Below are 17,063 nucleotides of genomic sequence, written 5' to 3' on the forward strand. Positions count from 1 at the left end.
TTTCAGCACACTCTCTTCTGCTCTTTTTCTTTCCACATATCTCTCTTACCCTTTCATTACTTACTCGAGCAAACCACTTCGCACCACATATTGTCCTCAAACATTTCATTTCCAACACATCCACCTTCCTCTGTACAACCCTATCTATAGCCCATTCCTCGCAACCATATAACATTGTTGGAACTACTGTTCCTTCAAACATTCCCATTTTTGCTCTCCGAGATAACGTTCTCTCCTTCTACACATTCTTCATCGCTCACAAAACCTTTGACCCCTCCCCTACCCAGTGACTCACTTCCATGGTTCCATCTGCTGCTAAGTCCACTCCCAGGTATCTAAAACACTTCACTTCCTCCAACTTTTCTCCATTCAAACTTACATCCCAATTAACTTGTCCCTCAACCCTACTGAACCTAACAACATAACTCTTATTCACATTTACTCTCAACGTTCTCCTTTCACACACTTTTCCATACTCTGTCACCACCATCTGCAGTTACATGAATCGGCCAACAGAGCTGTATCATCAGCGAACAACTGACTCACTTCCCAGACCCTCTCATTCCCAAGAGACTGCATACTCACCCCTCTCTCCAAAACTCTTGCAGGTGCAAATACCTCCCTAACCACCCCATCCATAAACAAGTTAAACAAACATGGGGACATTGCACACCCCTGCCCCAGATCGACCTTCACTGGGAACTAATCACTCTCCTCTCTTCCTACTTTTACACATGCCTTACATCATTGGAAAAAAAATTTCAGTGCTTCTAGCACCTTAACTCCCACACCATATACTCTTAAAACCCTCCACAGAGCATCTCTATCAACCCTATCATATGCCTTCTCCAGATCCATAAAGGCTACATACAAATCCATCTGTTTAAGTATTTCTCAAACACATTCTTCAAAGCAAACACCTGATCCACATGTCCTTTACCACTTCTGAAACCACACTGCTCTTATCCAGTCTGATGCTCTGCATATGTCTTCACCTTCTCAGTCAATGCTCTCCCATACAATTTCCCAGGAATACTCAACAAACTTATGCCTCTGTAGTTTTAACACTCACCTTTATCCCCTTTGCCTTTGTACAATGGCACTATGCATGTATTTCACTAATTCTGTGGCACTTCACCATGATCCATACACACACTGAATACCCTTACCAACCAATCAACAACACATTCACCCCTTTTTTAATAAATTCCACTGCAGTATCATCCAAACCTGCCGTCCTAATGGATTTCAACCTCCACAAAGCTTTCACTACCTCTTCTCTCTTACCCAAACTATTCTCCCTGACTCTTTCACTGAGCACACCACCCTGACCAAAACATCTTATATCAGCCACTCTCTCATCAAACACATTCAACAAACCTCCAAAATACTCACTCCATCTCCTTCTTACTTCATCACTACCTGTTACTACTTCCTCCCTTGCCCCCTTTACCGATGTTCCAATTTGTTCTCTTGTCTTACACACGATATTCACTCGTTGAGTGTGTCAGTAGTTTTGATGAGAAAACTTAGGTTTTGGTGATGGTTGTGATCTGAGTGCAAAAGTGGGTAATAAGACAATTAAGGGTATAACTGGGGGACACGGGATATTCAGTAATATGAATGGAATGTTGAGCAGCTTGTGGAGTTGTGTGCAGAAAAAGGCCAGTGACTGGGAATACCTGGTTTAAGGAAGGACATACATAAGTACACATGGGTGAGTAAAAAAAATGGTATGCAGGCATTAATAAATTTAGTACTAACTGATAGCTATGCAAAAGAGAGACTCTTGGAAATGAATGTGTTCAGAAGGGTAGATAGTGGGATGTCTTATCATAACTAGGTGGAGGGAAGGGTAAAGATTTGTAAAGGCTTTCGGAAAATAGGAAATGATAAGGGTGAGAAGAGTATGGTGAAAGTAAGTGACCATGGAAAATAGGCTTGTGTAAAGAGGTACCAAGAGACATTGAATGTAGATTGACAAAAGATGAGTCAATGAAGCTAGGGGAGTGTGTGAAGATTGGTAGGTATTTATGGAAGTAATTCTGAAATGTGCAAGAGATGCATCTAGCATGAGGAAAGTGGGAGGTGGGTATGTGAGAAACAGTACTGAGTGGTGGGATGACAAAATTAAGCTAATAGTAGAAGAAAGAAAGGTGCATGGGTCTTACTTTCAGGGAAGTGAGTGATTGGAGGAAATACAAGCGAGAGTGGCAGGAGGTCAAGAAGGTGCAGGGGCTGGAAAAGAGGGCAAAAGAGAGTTGGGTGAACCAGTATCAGAAACTTCAGGGAGAAAATGTTTTGGAAGGAAGTTAAACTGAGAGAAAAACAAGAAAACAAATAAGAACATCGTTTTTTTTTTTATTATTTATTATACTTTGTCGCTGTCTCCCGCGTTTGCGAGGTAGCGCAAGGAAACAGACGAAAGAAATGGCCCAACCCCCCCCCCATACACATGTATATACATACGTCCACACACGCAAATATACATACCTACACAGCTTTCCATGGTTTACCCCAGACGCTTCACATGCCTTGATTCAATCCACTGACAGCACGTCAACCCTGGTATACCACATCGCTCCAATTCACTCTATTCCTTGCCCTCCTTTCACCCTCCTGCATGTTCAGGCCCCGATCACACAAAATCTTTTTCACTCCATCTTTCCACCTCCAATTTGGTCTCCCTCTTCTCCTCGTTCCCTCCACCTCCGACACATATATCCTCTTGGTCAATCTTTCCTCACTCATTCTCTCCATGTGCCCAAACCACTTCAAAACACCCTCTTCTGCTCTTTCAACCACGCTCTTTTTATTTCCACACATCTCTCTTACCCTTACATTACTCACTCGATCAAACCACCTCACACCACACATTGTCCTCAAACATCTCATTTCCAGCACATCCATCCTCCTGCGCACAACTCTATCCATAGCCCACACCTCGCAACCATACAACATTGTTGGAACCACTATTCCTTCAAACATACCCATTTTTGCTTTCCGAGATAATGTTCTCGACTTCCACACATTCTTCAAGGCCCCCAGAATTTTCGCCCCCTCCCCCACCCTATGATCCACTTCCGCTTCCATGTTTCCATCCGCTGCCAGATCCACTCCCAGATATCTAAAACACTTCACTTCCTCCAGTTTTTCTCCATTCAAACTCACCTCCCAATTGACTTGACCCTCAACCCTACTGTACCTAATAACCTTGCTCTTATTCACATTTACTCTTAACTTTCTTCTTCCACACACTTTAACAAACTCAGTCACCAGCTTCTGCAGTTTCTCACATGAATCAGCCACCAGCGCTGTATCATCAGCGAACAACAACTGACTCACTTCCCAAGCTCTCTCATCCCCAACAGACTTCATACTTGCCCCTCTTTCCAAAACTCTTGCATTTACCTCCCTAACAACCCCATCCATAAACAAATTAAACAACCATGGAGACATCACACACCCCTGCCGCAAACCTACATTCACTGAGAACCAATCACTTTCCTCTCTTCCTACACGTACACATGCCTTACATCCTCGATAAAAACTTTTCACTGCTTCTAACAACTTTCCTCCTACACCATATATTCTTAATACCTTCCACAGAGCATCTCTATCAACTCTATCATATGCCTTCTCCAGATCCATAAATGCTACATACAAATCCATTTGCTTTTCTAAGTATTTCTCACATACATTCTTCAAAGCAAACACCTGATCCACACATCCTCTACCACTTCTGAAACCACACTGCTCTTCCCCAATCTGATGCTCTGTACATGCCTTCACCCTCTCAATCAATACCCTCCCATATAATTTACCAGGAATACTCAACAAACTTATACCTCTGTAATTTGAGCACTCACTCTTATCCCCTTTGCCTTTGTACAATGGCACTATGCACGCATTGCGCCAATCCTCAGGCACCTCACCATGAGTCATACATACATTAAATAACCTTACCAACCAGTCAACAATACAGTCACCCCCTTTTTTAATAAATTCCACTGCAATACCATCCAAACCTGCTGCCTTGCCGGCTTTCATCTTCCGCAAAGCTTTCACTACCTCTTCTCTGTTTAACAAATCATTTTCCCTAACCCTCTCACTTTGCACACCACCTCGACCAAAACACCCTATATCTGCCACTCTATCATCAAACACATTCAACAAACCTTCAAAATACTCACTCCATCTCCTTCTCACATCACCACTACTTGTTATCACCTCCCCATTTGCGCCCTTCACTGAAGTTCCCATTTGCTCCCTTGTCTTACGCACTTTATTTACCTCCTTCCAGAACATCTTTTTATTCTCCCTAAAATTTAATGATACTCTCTCACCCCAACTCTCATTTGCCCTTTTTTTCACCTCTTGCACCTTTCTCTTGACCTCCTGTCTCTTTCTTTTATACATCTCCCACTCAACTGCATTTTTTCCCTGCAAAAATCGTCCAAATGCCTCTCTCTTCTCTTTCACTAATACTCTTACTTCTTCATCCCACCACTCACTACCCTTTCTAATCAACCCACCTCCCACTCTTCTCATGCCACAAGCATCTTTTGCGCAATCCATCACTGATTCCCTAAATACATCCCATTCCTCCCCCACTCCCCTTACTTCCATTGCTCTCACCTTTTTCCATTCTGTACTCAGTCTCTCCTGGTACTTCCTCACACAGGTCTCCTTCCCAAGCTCACTTACTCTCACCACCCTCTTCACCCCAACATTCACTCTTCTTTTCCGAAAACCCATACAAATCTTCACCTTAGCCTCCACAAGATAATGATCAGACATCCCTCCAGTTGCACCTCTCAGCACATTAACATCCAAAAGTCTCTCTTTCGCACGCCTGTCAATTAACACGTAATCCAATAATGCTCTCTGGCCATCTCTCCTACTTACATAAGTATACTTATGTATATCGCGCTTTTTAAACCAGGTATTCCCAATCATCAGTCCTTTTTCAGCACATAAATCTACAAGCTCTTCACCATTTCCATTTACAACACTGAACACCCCATGTATACCAATTATTCCCTCAACTGCCACATTACTCACCTTTGCATTCAAATCACCCATCACTATAACCCGGTCTCATGCATCAAAACCACTAACACACTCATTCAGCTGCTCCCAAAACACTTGCCTCTCATGATCTTTCTTCTCATGCCCGGGTGCATATGCACCAATAATCACCCACCTCTCTCCATCAACTTTCAGTTTTACCCATATTAATCGAGAATGAACATTGGTAAAGGGGGTAAATGGGGAAGTGGAACTAGGCAAAAATGGGGTGAAGAGGATATGGAGTGAGTACTTTCAACTGAAGGACTGTTCATTGTGCTTGATGATGGGATGACAAATTAAGTTGGTGAGGTATGCAAAGTGAGAGTCGTGGCAAGTGAAAAGTGAAAGAGATGATGAAAGCTTAGTGTTAAGATGAAATGTGGCAAGGCAGCTGGAGTGGATGGTATTGCAGGTGAATTTTCATAGAAAAGAGAGTGACTGTGTTGTTGACTGGATAAGATTTTCAAAATATGCATGGATCATGATGAGGCACATAAGGACTGATGAATGTTTGTATAATGCCACTATATCAAGGCAAGAGGGGACAATGGTGAATGTTTAAATTAGATGGGTATAAGTTTGAGCATACCTGGTAAGCTATTTGGAAAGAGTAGTGGTATGGACAAAGCACCAGAATGGGGAAGAACAATTTGGTTTCAGGAAAGGTGAGGACATGTGGATCAGGTGCTGTGTTGCACAATGTATGCAAAAAAATTTAAAAGAAACAAAAATATTCATGAGTGCCATGTATGGACATGTATGGATCTGGAAAAAACACAGGGTTGATAGAGAGGCTTTGTGAAAGGTGTTACGAATACATGATGTAGAAGGAAAGCCATTAGAGGCATGAAGATTATTTTTTTTATCAAGAAAGTAAGATGTGTGTGAGTATTGTTGAAAAGGATGAGTATTTCCAAGTGATGTGGGTCTCTGGCAAGGGTACGTGATGTCACCATGGCTGTTCAATATGTTCATGGATGGGGTAGTTAGGGAAGTGAAGGCATGGGTTTTGGGGAGAAGGGTAGGGGTTACTTAGGTGGTGAGTTGGTTATTATTTGCTGAAAGCATGATGCTGTTGGCAGATTCAAGTGGAAAACAAAAAACTGGATTCTGTCTTTGAGAGTTTGGGAGAGTAAATGTGAAAATACACAAGGTTATTAGGTTTAGCAGTACAAAGAGGCAGGGCATTTGGAATGGGAATTTGAATGGAGAGAACTTGGAGGTAGTAGAATGTGGATATTGCAGCAAATGAACCTTGAAAGCTGAGATGAGTCAAAGGGTGGGTAAGGGAGGCAAAGGTCCTTGGAGCATTGAGGAATAAGTGGGAAGGCAAGGATGGGTATGTTTAAAAGTATAGTAGTCCCAACAGTGTTGTATGGGAGCAAGGCATGGGCTATAGATAAGAATATATGAATGGGGTGAATGTTTGGGGAAACGAAATGTTTTGGGACAATATGATGTGTGAAGAGGGTTAAATGATTAAAAAATGATAAAGTTGACTGAGTGAGAAATGACAGGGTAAGAGAGGTACGGCAATAAGAGCAGTATGGTTGGGAGAGCTAAAAAGGGTGTGCTGAGATGATATGGATGTATGGAGAGAATGAAAGAGGAGAGGTTGACAAAAAGGATATATCTGTCAGAAGTGGAAGGGACAAGAAGGGGAAGACAGAAATGGGAATGGAAGGATGGAGTGAATGAGATGTAGTGCTCAGTGCCCAGACATGCAGGAAGGTGAAAGGTGGACATGGGATAAAGGAACTGAAGCAATGTGGTATACAGTGGGTGATGTGCTGTAAGTGGACTAAACCAGGACATATGAAGCAGCTAGGGCAAACCATGGACAGCTCTGTGGGGCCGGGTTTTCGTGCATTACACATGACAGCTAGAGAATGGATGTGAACAAATGAGGCCTTTTCTTCATCTGTTCCTGGCATTACCTTGCTAATGCAAGAGACATCAAACAAGTATGAAAGAAACAAAGAAACAATGAAGGAACAATAATAAGAATGGTATGAGAAGTTGTAAAACATTCACTTCTCACAGACAAGAAAGTACTGTTAACAGAGGATTTTAATTATAAAGAGATTGACTAAGGAATGTGGATTCTTATGGTGATGGGGAGTCATGGAGACACAGGTTTTTAGGAATGTATGTGGGAGAATTTCATATACCAACATATCAGTAAGCACACCAGCATGAGAGGGACAGATACATTCTCACTGCTACATCTTTTTACATATACTACCATGGACATTGAAAATACAATATATGATGTACCAAATGGAAAAAATTATCATGAAATGCTCAGGTTTAACTATGTGGTAAATGAGGCCATTAAAAGAGCAGAATTTAGACAAGATATAAAGAGATTTAATTGTGGAAAGTACGCAGACCTCAATGATTTCTATGGTAACAGATTTTTTCCCAACTGTACAATCTTGCTTCCTATTTAACCCTTTTGCATCAAGAGTTGTCACACAAACCCTACATTTTTCTAGACATGTATCAGCCAAGTTGCTAACATTTTGATATGTGTATAGATATAAAAAGTCTCTTACCCACTATAGGTGCTTACACTACTGTTTTCTGGAAATAAGTGATAAGTATCAATTACGAGTGTAGGGCATGAGACTCATACCCCTCTTCCATACCACCCACCAAGGAAATTGCACACTGCCTTGACGGCAATCTCTTGGCCATATGTTAGATCACATGTTTCTGCATATACTATATTTTCTACATGTTTCTTTCATAGTATGTGATGAGTCATTATTGACTTTGCATCACAGATTCATTCCTCTACTCTTCCTCCTCCTCTTTGTACACTTTGTCATCTTTCTCTCAGGACTTTACATGTTAACTTTAGAACTATGCTATGGCCATATAAGTTATGTTAGCTCAGCTTTTTCGACATATTCTTTACTTTCACAAGTATTTCTTTCATTTAATTAGTTTTTATTATACTTTGTCGTTGTCTTCTGCGTTAGGAAGGTAGCGCAAGGAAATGGACAAAAGAATGGCCCAACCCACCTACATACACATGTATATACATACACGTCCACACATGCACATATACATAAATATACATCTCCCACATACATATATATACACAAATAGACATAAACATATATACATATGTACATAATTCATACTGTCTGCCCTTATTCACTCCCGTCGCCACCCCACAACACATGAAATGAAAACCCCTCCCCCCGCATGTGCACAAGGTAGTGCTAGGAAAAGACAACAAAGGCCACACTCGTTCACACTCAGTCTCTACCTGTCATGTATAATGCACCGAAACCACAGCTCCCTTTCCACATCCAGGCCCCACACAACTTTCCATGGCTTACCCCAGACACTTCACATGCCCTGGTTCAATCCACTGACAGCACGTCGACCCCTGTATACCATATCGTTCCAATTCACTCTGTTCCTTGCATGCCTTTCACCCTCCTGTATGTTCAGGCCCTGATCACTCAAAATCTTTTTCAATCCCTCTTTCCACCTCCAATTTGGTCTCCCACTTCTCGTTCCCTCCACCTCTGACACATATATCCTCTTGGTCAATCTTTCCTCACTCATTCTCTCCAAGTGACCAAACCATTTCAAAACACCCTCTTCTGCTCTCTCAACCACACTCTTTTTATTACCACACATCTCTCTTGCCCTTTCATTACTTATTTGATCAAACCACCTCACACCGCATATTGTCCTCAAATATCTCATTTCCAGCACATCCACCCTCCTCCGCACAGCTCTATCTATAGCCCACGCCTCGCAACCATATAACATTGTTGGAACCACTATTCCTTCAAACATACCCAATTTTGCTTTCCAAGATAACGTTCTCGACTTCCACATATTTTTCAACGCTCCCAGAACTTTTGCCCCCTCCCCAACCCTATGATTCACTTTCGCTTCCATGGTTCCATCCACAGCCAAATTCACTCCCAGATATCTAAAACACTTCACTTCCTCCAGTTTTTCTCCATTCAAATTTACTTCCCAATTGACTTGTCCCTCATCCCTACTGTACCTAATAACCTTGCTCTTATTCACATTAACTCTCAGCTTTCTTCTTTCACACACTTTACCAAACTCAGTCACCAGCTTCTGCAGTTTCTCACCTGAATCAGCTACCAGTGCTATATCATCAGCGAACAACAACTGACTCACTTCCCAAGCTCTCTCATCCACAACAGACTGCATACTTGCCCCTCTCTCCAAAACTCTTGCATTCACCTCCCTAACAACCCCATCCATAAACTAATTAAACAACCATGGAGACATCACGCACCCATGCCGCAAACCAACATTCACTGAGAACCACTTTCCTCTTTTCCTACACGTACACATGCCTTACATCCTCGATAAAAACTTTTCACTGCTTCTGACTACTTGCCTCCCACACCATACATTCTTAATACCTTCCACAGAGCATCTCTGTCAAGTCTATCATATGACTTCTCCAGATCCATAAATGCTACATACAAATCCATTTGCTTTTCTAAGTATTTCTCACATACATTTTTCAAAGCAAACACCTGATCCACACATCTTCTACCACTTCTGAAACCATACTGCTCTTCCCCAATCTGATGCTCTGTACATGCCTTCACCTTCTCAATCGGTACCCTACCATATAATTTCCCAGGAATACTCAACAAACTTATACCTCTGTAATTTGAGCACTAACTCTTATCCCCTTTGCCTTTGTACAATGGCACTATGCAATCATTCTGCCAGTCCTCAGGCACCTCACCATGAGTCATACATACATTAAATAACCTTACCAACCAGTCAACAATACAGTCACCCCCTTTTTTAATAAATTCCACTGCAATACCATCCTAACCCGCTGCCTTGCCGACTTTCATCTTCCGCAAAGCTTTTACTACCTCTTCTCTGTTTACCAAATCATTCTCCCTAACCTTTTCACTTTGCACACCACCTCGACCAAAACATCCTATATCTGCTAATCTATCATCAAACACATTCAACAAACCTTCAAAATACTCACTCCATCTCCTTCTCACATCACCACTACTTATCACCTCCCCATTAGCCCCCTTCATTTCAGTTCCCATTTGTTCCCTTGTCTTACGCACTTTATTTACCTCCTTCCAAAGCCTCTTTTTCCATTCTCCCCAAAATTTAATGATACTCTCTCACCCCAACTCTCATTTGCCCTCTTTTTCGCCTCTTGCACCTTTCTCTTGACCTCCTGTCTCTTTCTTTTATACATCTCCCAGTCATTTGCATTACTTCCCTACAAAAATCGTCCAAATGCCTCTCTCTTCTCTTTCACTAATAATCTTACTACTTCATCCCACCACTCACTACCCTTTCTAATCTGCCCATCTCCCACGCTTCTCATGCCACAAGCATCTTTTGCACAAGCCATCACTGCTTCCCGAAATACATCCCATTCCTCCCCCACTCCCCTTACGTCCTTTGTTCTTGCCTTTTTCCATTCTGTACTCAGTCTCAAGCTCACTTACTCTCACCACTCTCTTTACCCCAACATTCTCTCTTCTTTTCTGAAAACCTCTACAAATCTTCACCTTTGCCTCCACAAGATAATGATCAGTTGCACCTCTCAGCACATTAACATCCAAAAGTCTCTCTTTCACGTGCCTATCAATTAACATGTAATCCAATAACGCCCTCTGGCCATCTTTCCTACTTACATACGTATACTTATGTATATCTCGCTTTTTAAGCCAGATATTTCCAATCACCATTCCATTTTCAGCACATAAATCTACAAGTTCTTCACCATTTCCATTTACAACATTGAACACCCCATGTACACCAATTATTCCCTCAACTGCCACATTACTCACCTTTGCATTCAAATCAACCATCACTATAACCCGGTCTCGTGCATCAAAACTACTAACACACTCACTCAGCTGCTCCCAAATTACTTGCCTCTCATGATCTTTCTTCTCATGCCCAGGTGCATAGGCACCAATAATCACCCATCTCTCTCCATCCACTTTCAGTTTTACCCATATCAATCTAGAGTTTACTTTCTTACACTCTATCACATACTCCCACCACTCCTGTTTCAGGAGTATTGCTACTTCTTCCTGTGCTCTCATCCTCTCTAACCCCTGACTTTACTCCCAAGACATTCCCAAACCACTCTTCCCCTTTACCCTTGAGCTTTGTTTCACTTAGAGCCAAAACATCCAGGTTCCTTTCCTCAAACATACTACCTATCTCTCCTTTTTTCTCATCTTGGTGACATCCACACACATTTAGACACCCCAATCTGAGCCTTCGAGGAGGATGAGCACTCCCCACTTGACTCCTTCTTCTGTTTCCCCATTTAGAAAGTTAAAATACAGGGAGGGGAGGGTTTCTAGCCCCTCACTCCCATCCCCTTTAGTCGCCTTCTACGACACGTGAGGAATATGTGGGAAGTATTCTTTCTACCCTATCCCCTATCATTTAATGATAGGAAACAAAATATGAAAACCTAAATTTTTTGTACATATGATGTTTGTGTTTATGGGTTAAAATTTTCTCTAAAATTGTGCATAAATCTGGTCTTTCCAATCTCTTCCTTTCCCAAATCATCTCTATTTCTCCTATAAATAATTCAGTTTTCCTTTCCATACAGTCTATCACAACCCTGCAATAAACCTTACTGTGTTTAAAAGATATTCCCAAGCAATTTTTACAAATGCTTTACACCCTTTATACTGAAAAAAGTACACAGGCTTTTTTTTAATCATCAAGGACATTCCTACCTTCATTATGATGCTACCCACATTCTCTACAAGTACTCAACATAAGTCTTGCTTCTTCATGTCCACATACCACTGATCACTATACACAACTTCTAATTGACCAACATAGCTCCCCTTTAATGGTCTCTTCTACCTTACTACATACATCATATCTTACCATTAACCTTACCATACCAATATCCCCATTTCTTCTTTTGCCAGTTCAATTTAACCCTTGAAAAACTTCAAATGTATATTTACACATTTCCTTAGCGAAAGCTTCAATCATAAATTTGTTTTAGATAGCTTTTATATTTGGTTATCACTCCAAAAAATCTACTACCAACCACTGCAAAGAAAAAATGAAACCATGGCAATTGTTTGGTGGTAACTGGCAAAGCTCACCACTCCCCAGAATCTTATCTGTCCTCCATATTAAATGTATTATAAAACAAGTGGTATGTTTGGATTTTTTCATGATTTTCCATCACAATCTTTCATAACAAAAAATAAATTTATGTTCATAATCTCACCCTATGAAAGGTTTTCAGTTAATACAAAGTAGCCTTTAAGAATTAGGTACATTTGGATGTACTTTTTTCCAGTGCCTGCATAAAAAAAAGTTTAGGGGCAACACTGGAGGGGGTCTAAAGAAATTTCAAGCTGTCCTTTCAAGGTTAAACGACTCAATACAGTTTCTCTACATTTTCTTTCTCTCTAACGTTTTACCACTTAATCTGAAACAACAATTTTCACAAATAAGTTTTTCTTACACTTATCTAAACTCATTCTTTTCCATGGTCTTATTCTACTCTTATAATTTAAATTAGTCCTAATCTTTACTCCTCACATGCATGCCCAATTGGTCCTGTTGCTTATTCCTTAACTGTATACCTCCTTAGTAACTTTTGACAAATATACATTTATGACATTTTCATAGTTTCAAATCACATACAGACAAACATAGCAACCATTTAATAATCATTCAGCACACATCACTTATTCCGTGTTTTCAAAAATGTAGTCTAGTATGAAAGCATGCTCGTTATGAATATTCATACATTTTCTTGTACAAGAACTCCAAGTATGTAGCTGGCATGGACTGATGGAATTCCGCCATATACTTTGTATCATAGATTCCACTGGGAAACATGTCAGAAAGATCTGCAGCAAATGTGTCTGCCTTCTTAGGAAGATCTGCGTAGAAAGACTGGTAAAGAAATGCCAAGTCCATAAGTCCATTATGGATCACTACTGGTTTTCGGTGCTCCAAGAGTGTGGAAAACAGGTGCCGAACATTTGGTCCCTCATCTTTCTGCAAAAAAATATAACAGCAATGAATTACAATCAGAAAAAATATCTAAAGAAAAGTTGCATGATCATTCTGTACTGTACATGGTATCACTTGAAAAATTATACTGAAAACCAAGGGTGAGACAATGCCAGAATAAAAATGAATGATGATATCTCAGATTGGGGAAAAAAGAGCAACATGAGCTTCAGGAGTAATGACAGGTACTGTGCTAAAAATTCTACAGTTATTCTAGCCAGAATAAAAATGAATGATGATTTCTCAGATTGGGGAAAAAAGAGCAACATGAGCTTCAGGAGTAACGACAGTACTGTGCTAGAAATTCTGCAGTTATTCTAATCATGTATCAGTAAAAACAATAAAGAACACTTATAAATCAAATGAAAAATGTAAGGCCTACTCGAGTGATTGGCTAATGTTATAATCTCATGTAAGACACATTTAACCCCTCTGATTGGAAGGAAGTGAACTGTGTTCATAGTTTCTGGAGGGTGTTGTACAACAATATTTCAGTGGAAGCAAATATATGTACAAAATACTCTTAGCAACAGTGAGTATTCAGACTGCTTATTAAAAACAAAGCCTGTGTAGGCATAAAGAAATAAGATTTCTGGTTCTGAAAGGTAAGCTGAAGTCTGAAATTACAGTAATGATAATTTTTCATATTTCACTAGCTCTTACTACAGACATATCATTTGAACTCAACTCTGTATTTAACAACATATCAAAGTTCACTTTAACCTCTTTGGCCCATCTGCAATTCAAGCACTTACAGATATCTTCAATCACTCCTGACTACACAATAGCCATTACATCTGAAAACTACTGACATAATGACAATTGTGCAACCCTCAAAATCATCCAACACCTTTATCACTTCTACCTTCAGTATCCAAACTTTTCCAAAAACAGATCCATATCAGAATCATGCAAAATATCCCACTTTCACCTAAATGACATTGCTTTAGACCCAATCACTTCGTTGCCACACTATGGAGAAACCTCGCATAACATATTTTAAATGGCTTCAACCAATGACAACCCACCCTTCCACACAATACTGGTGACAATAGACAATGAAGGCATTTGGCCCTGTCCCCCAGCATATCCTCACACAACATTCCATAACAACATAAAGTGTTTAGTCAACTTCACAATTGGCCACTATCTCAAAGTCACTCACAAAGACTTTACTCTAAAAACCTTAAGCTCTATAATGGACTTCCCAAAGAAGCAGTTCTTTCTCCAACCCTCTTCAATCTCTTCCTACATGACTTTCAATTCCCTCTTATATGCAAATGACCTTGCAATCACATCACAGCATCCTGAAACTAAAGAAGCAACAAGAAACATGTAAAACATTTCACAACTGGAACAACAGTTCACTCGGAAGAGAATGTCTAAATCTCTCCATAAGTCTTAAATCACCCTTTTAACCCCAAACAGACACAAATCCAACTTGCATATTTCTGTCACCTTGAATGTCAATCACTTCCACTCAGCAAAACACTATCAGTACTCTGGGCATCACATACAGCACACATACACTCACATGACATTCACTCCCCACCCCACAAACATTAACACAAAAGGAAAAGATAAACTAAATGCCCTTAAAACACCAACTGGTAACAGATTTGGGGAAAAAAAATTTCTTAGTATCCCTTACACACAATTCATCGCCTCCACCCTCATCTATGCCTCACATCTGTATATGTTTTCAAAAAGAAAATATGACAGAACTGAAAGCTCACAGAACAGAATGCTCAAAACAATCATTAGCTGCCTAGCTACCATAAAAACTCAACACCTATACAAGAAAATGCAGATTATTCAAGGGCAATCCCTCCTCAACACGATCAGCACTTAATTCTTTGCAACAATACTAGACCCTTCTCATCCAAATCACTCCATTACTAACAACCAACCCCCAGGTAGAAATAAAAAACTAACCCCTGCCTCACACTTCAGAAACCTATACTCACAAATACCCATTCCTCTAACAAACAAAAATACAAAGGAATTCATAAAGCAACATACTATTGGGTCCTTTTGGGGCTGTTTGCAAAAGTAAAAGATGTCAGAAACTCACACATTAGTGTGATACAAGTAAATTGGCATACTAATGTTTCAAAAGGAAAAAGCCTGCAAACTGGTATGGTGGTGCAAATTATGTCATGGACTTGATGCAACATATTCATCAAGTCTACTCTTACATGTACCTATGATGCTGCTTTCATCCTTTCTATATGCTATAACATTCTCCTCATGAACAATCCCATGGGGAGGGGGCAAATTCGAGGTAAACATTTATCCACTGGTTTGTATCCATTTTAATGGGGGAAAACATTCGAGGCAAAACATTCACCCATTAGATTGTTTCCATTTTAATCAAACAAGTCAAGCCAATATTAGCTACTTAGATCTAAAGCATCAAAGCCTTTGAGAATTTTGAATACATGTACTTGATCATATGTTAGCCTTCTCTTTTCCAAGCTAAATAAATCTAAGTCATCGAGCTGGCTCTCACACAAATTGTTTCTTAGTCCAAGAATCATCCTGATAGCCCAACACTACTCTGTAAACTGTCAGTCTTTTTCCAAGTAAAGTAACCAAAACTGAATATTGTACACAAGATTACAATTCATCAATGAACTGTAAAGAATGATGATTTCCCTCGACTTAAATTAAAAAATTCTACCTATGAATCCAAAAAATCTGTTTGCCTTTTTACTACTTCCGTGTAGTGCTTGCTTGGCTTTAAGTCACCAAAGATTGTTACATCCAAGTCTTTTCCCCATTTAAGCTTCATAGTTCAGCAGAATTCATACTGTAGCTTGCCTGCTTGTGTTTACAATAAATATGTAAAACTGCACATTTTGATGATTCATTTGTCACCCAATGAGCCCAGTCCATCAATTTGTCTATGATGGTTTGAAGTTGCAGGTATTAATTTTCAGTTGTAGATTAATTTTCAGATGTACATTTATTTCCCAGCTTAGTATCATCTGTGAATTTCAATATCTTGCAATGTAGCCCATTATCACCATCATCAATATACATGAGAAAGAGAACTGATCCCAGTGGAACACCACTTGTTAAGACTAACCATTCTGAGGCTTGACCAAAACCTTTGCAACTACAGGTTGAACCTCTTTAATCTGGCAACAGTGGGACCTGCCCATTGCCAGACTACAGAAAATGCCAGAAAACAGAAACTGACCCCTAAGGAAACCCCCTTATGTAAACATATTCCCAACCCCTTGTCTTGCCAGCTCATTCCACATACATATTGGTGTTATCAAAGGTAAAGCAAAGCTTAAAATAGGAAATAATACAACCATCAAATCTTTCAATTTCAAACAAGGTTTTTATTGTTACATCAATTTACATCAGAAGTATCCCCAGATGGAAACTCCTCAATATCTTGGGGCAAGGGTTTTTCGTGGCATATGACGTAAATACAGGGCAGATTCATTAGCATTATACACTTGTTCTGGGGCTAAGTTTTATGCTGCCACTACCTGTGCAAATTCATCAACAAACTTTGTTGCAGCTTTGCAACGAGTCATTAATGTAACGAATGACCATAAGTTGGTAGTTGGCTTTGGTCAGCTCTTGTTGCTATTTTTGTTTTAATTGTTATTGGTATGGCAGCCAGCCCATACTGCATCAGTCCTAGCCATGCAACTGGCTTGTGCACTCACTCTTGCCCTTTACATATTACTGTTGGTTGTTTATTAGAGAATTGGAGTTTTTATCAATTCTTTTAATACGACCTTACATTACAAGCTTCTGTGTCAGCAATAAGCTTTTCTCTGCAAACATTATGAGCTGATATTCCATGTCTTCACTTAAACCTGTGTAACCATCCCATTGAATATTTACAGTCATAGTCTAACTTTAGATCTCCATGAAAACTTTGGCTTGCTTAA

The 17,063-nt window shown here is 40.0% G+C and overlaps 1 protein-coding gene across 2 annotated transcripts in view; it reads right to left on the minus strand.

The window, feature by feature from the left end:
• LOC139750863 (target of EGR1 protein 1-like) overlaps positions 1 to 17,063 on the minus strand; it is a 123,249-nt gene that overhangs the window by 28,435 nt on the left and 77,751 nt on the right. For both annotated transcript variants that reach the window (XM_071665665.1, XM_071665664.1), the window contains exon 4: positions 12,878 to 13,131. In XM_071665665.1, coding sequence (XP_071521766.1) covers positions 12,878 to 13,131 — 254 coding nt within the window. The remainder of the gene's footprint in view (positions 1 to 12,877; positions 13,132 to 17,063) is intronic.

This window comes from Panulirus ornatus, chromosome 10 (genome assembly GCF_036320965.1).
Source record: "Panulirus ornatus isolate Po-2019 chromosome 10, ASM3632096v1, whole genome shotgun sequence".
In the NCBI taxonomy this organism is placed as follows: Eukaryota; Metazoa; Arthropoda; class Malacostraca; order Decapoda; family Palinuridae; genus Panulirus; species Panulirus ornatus.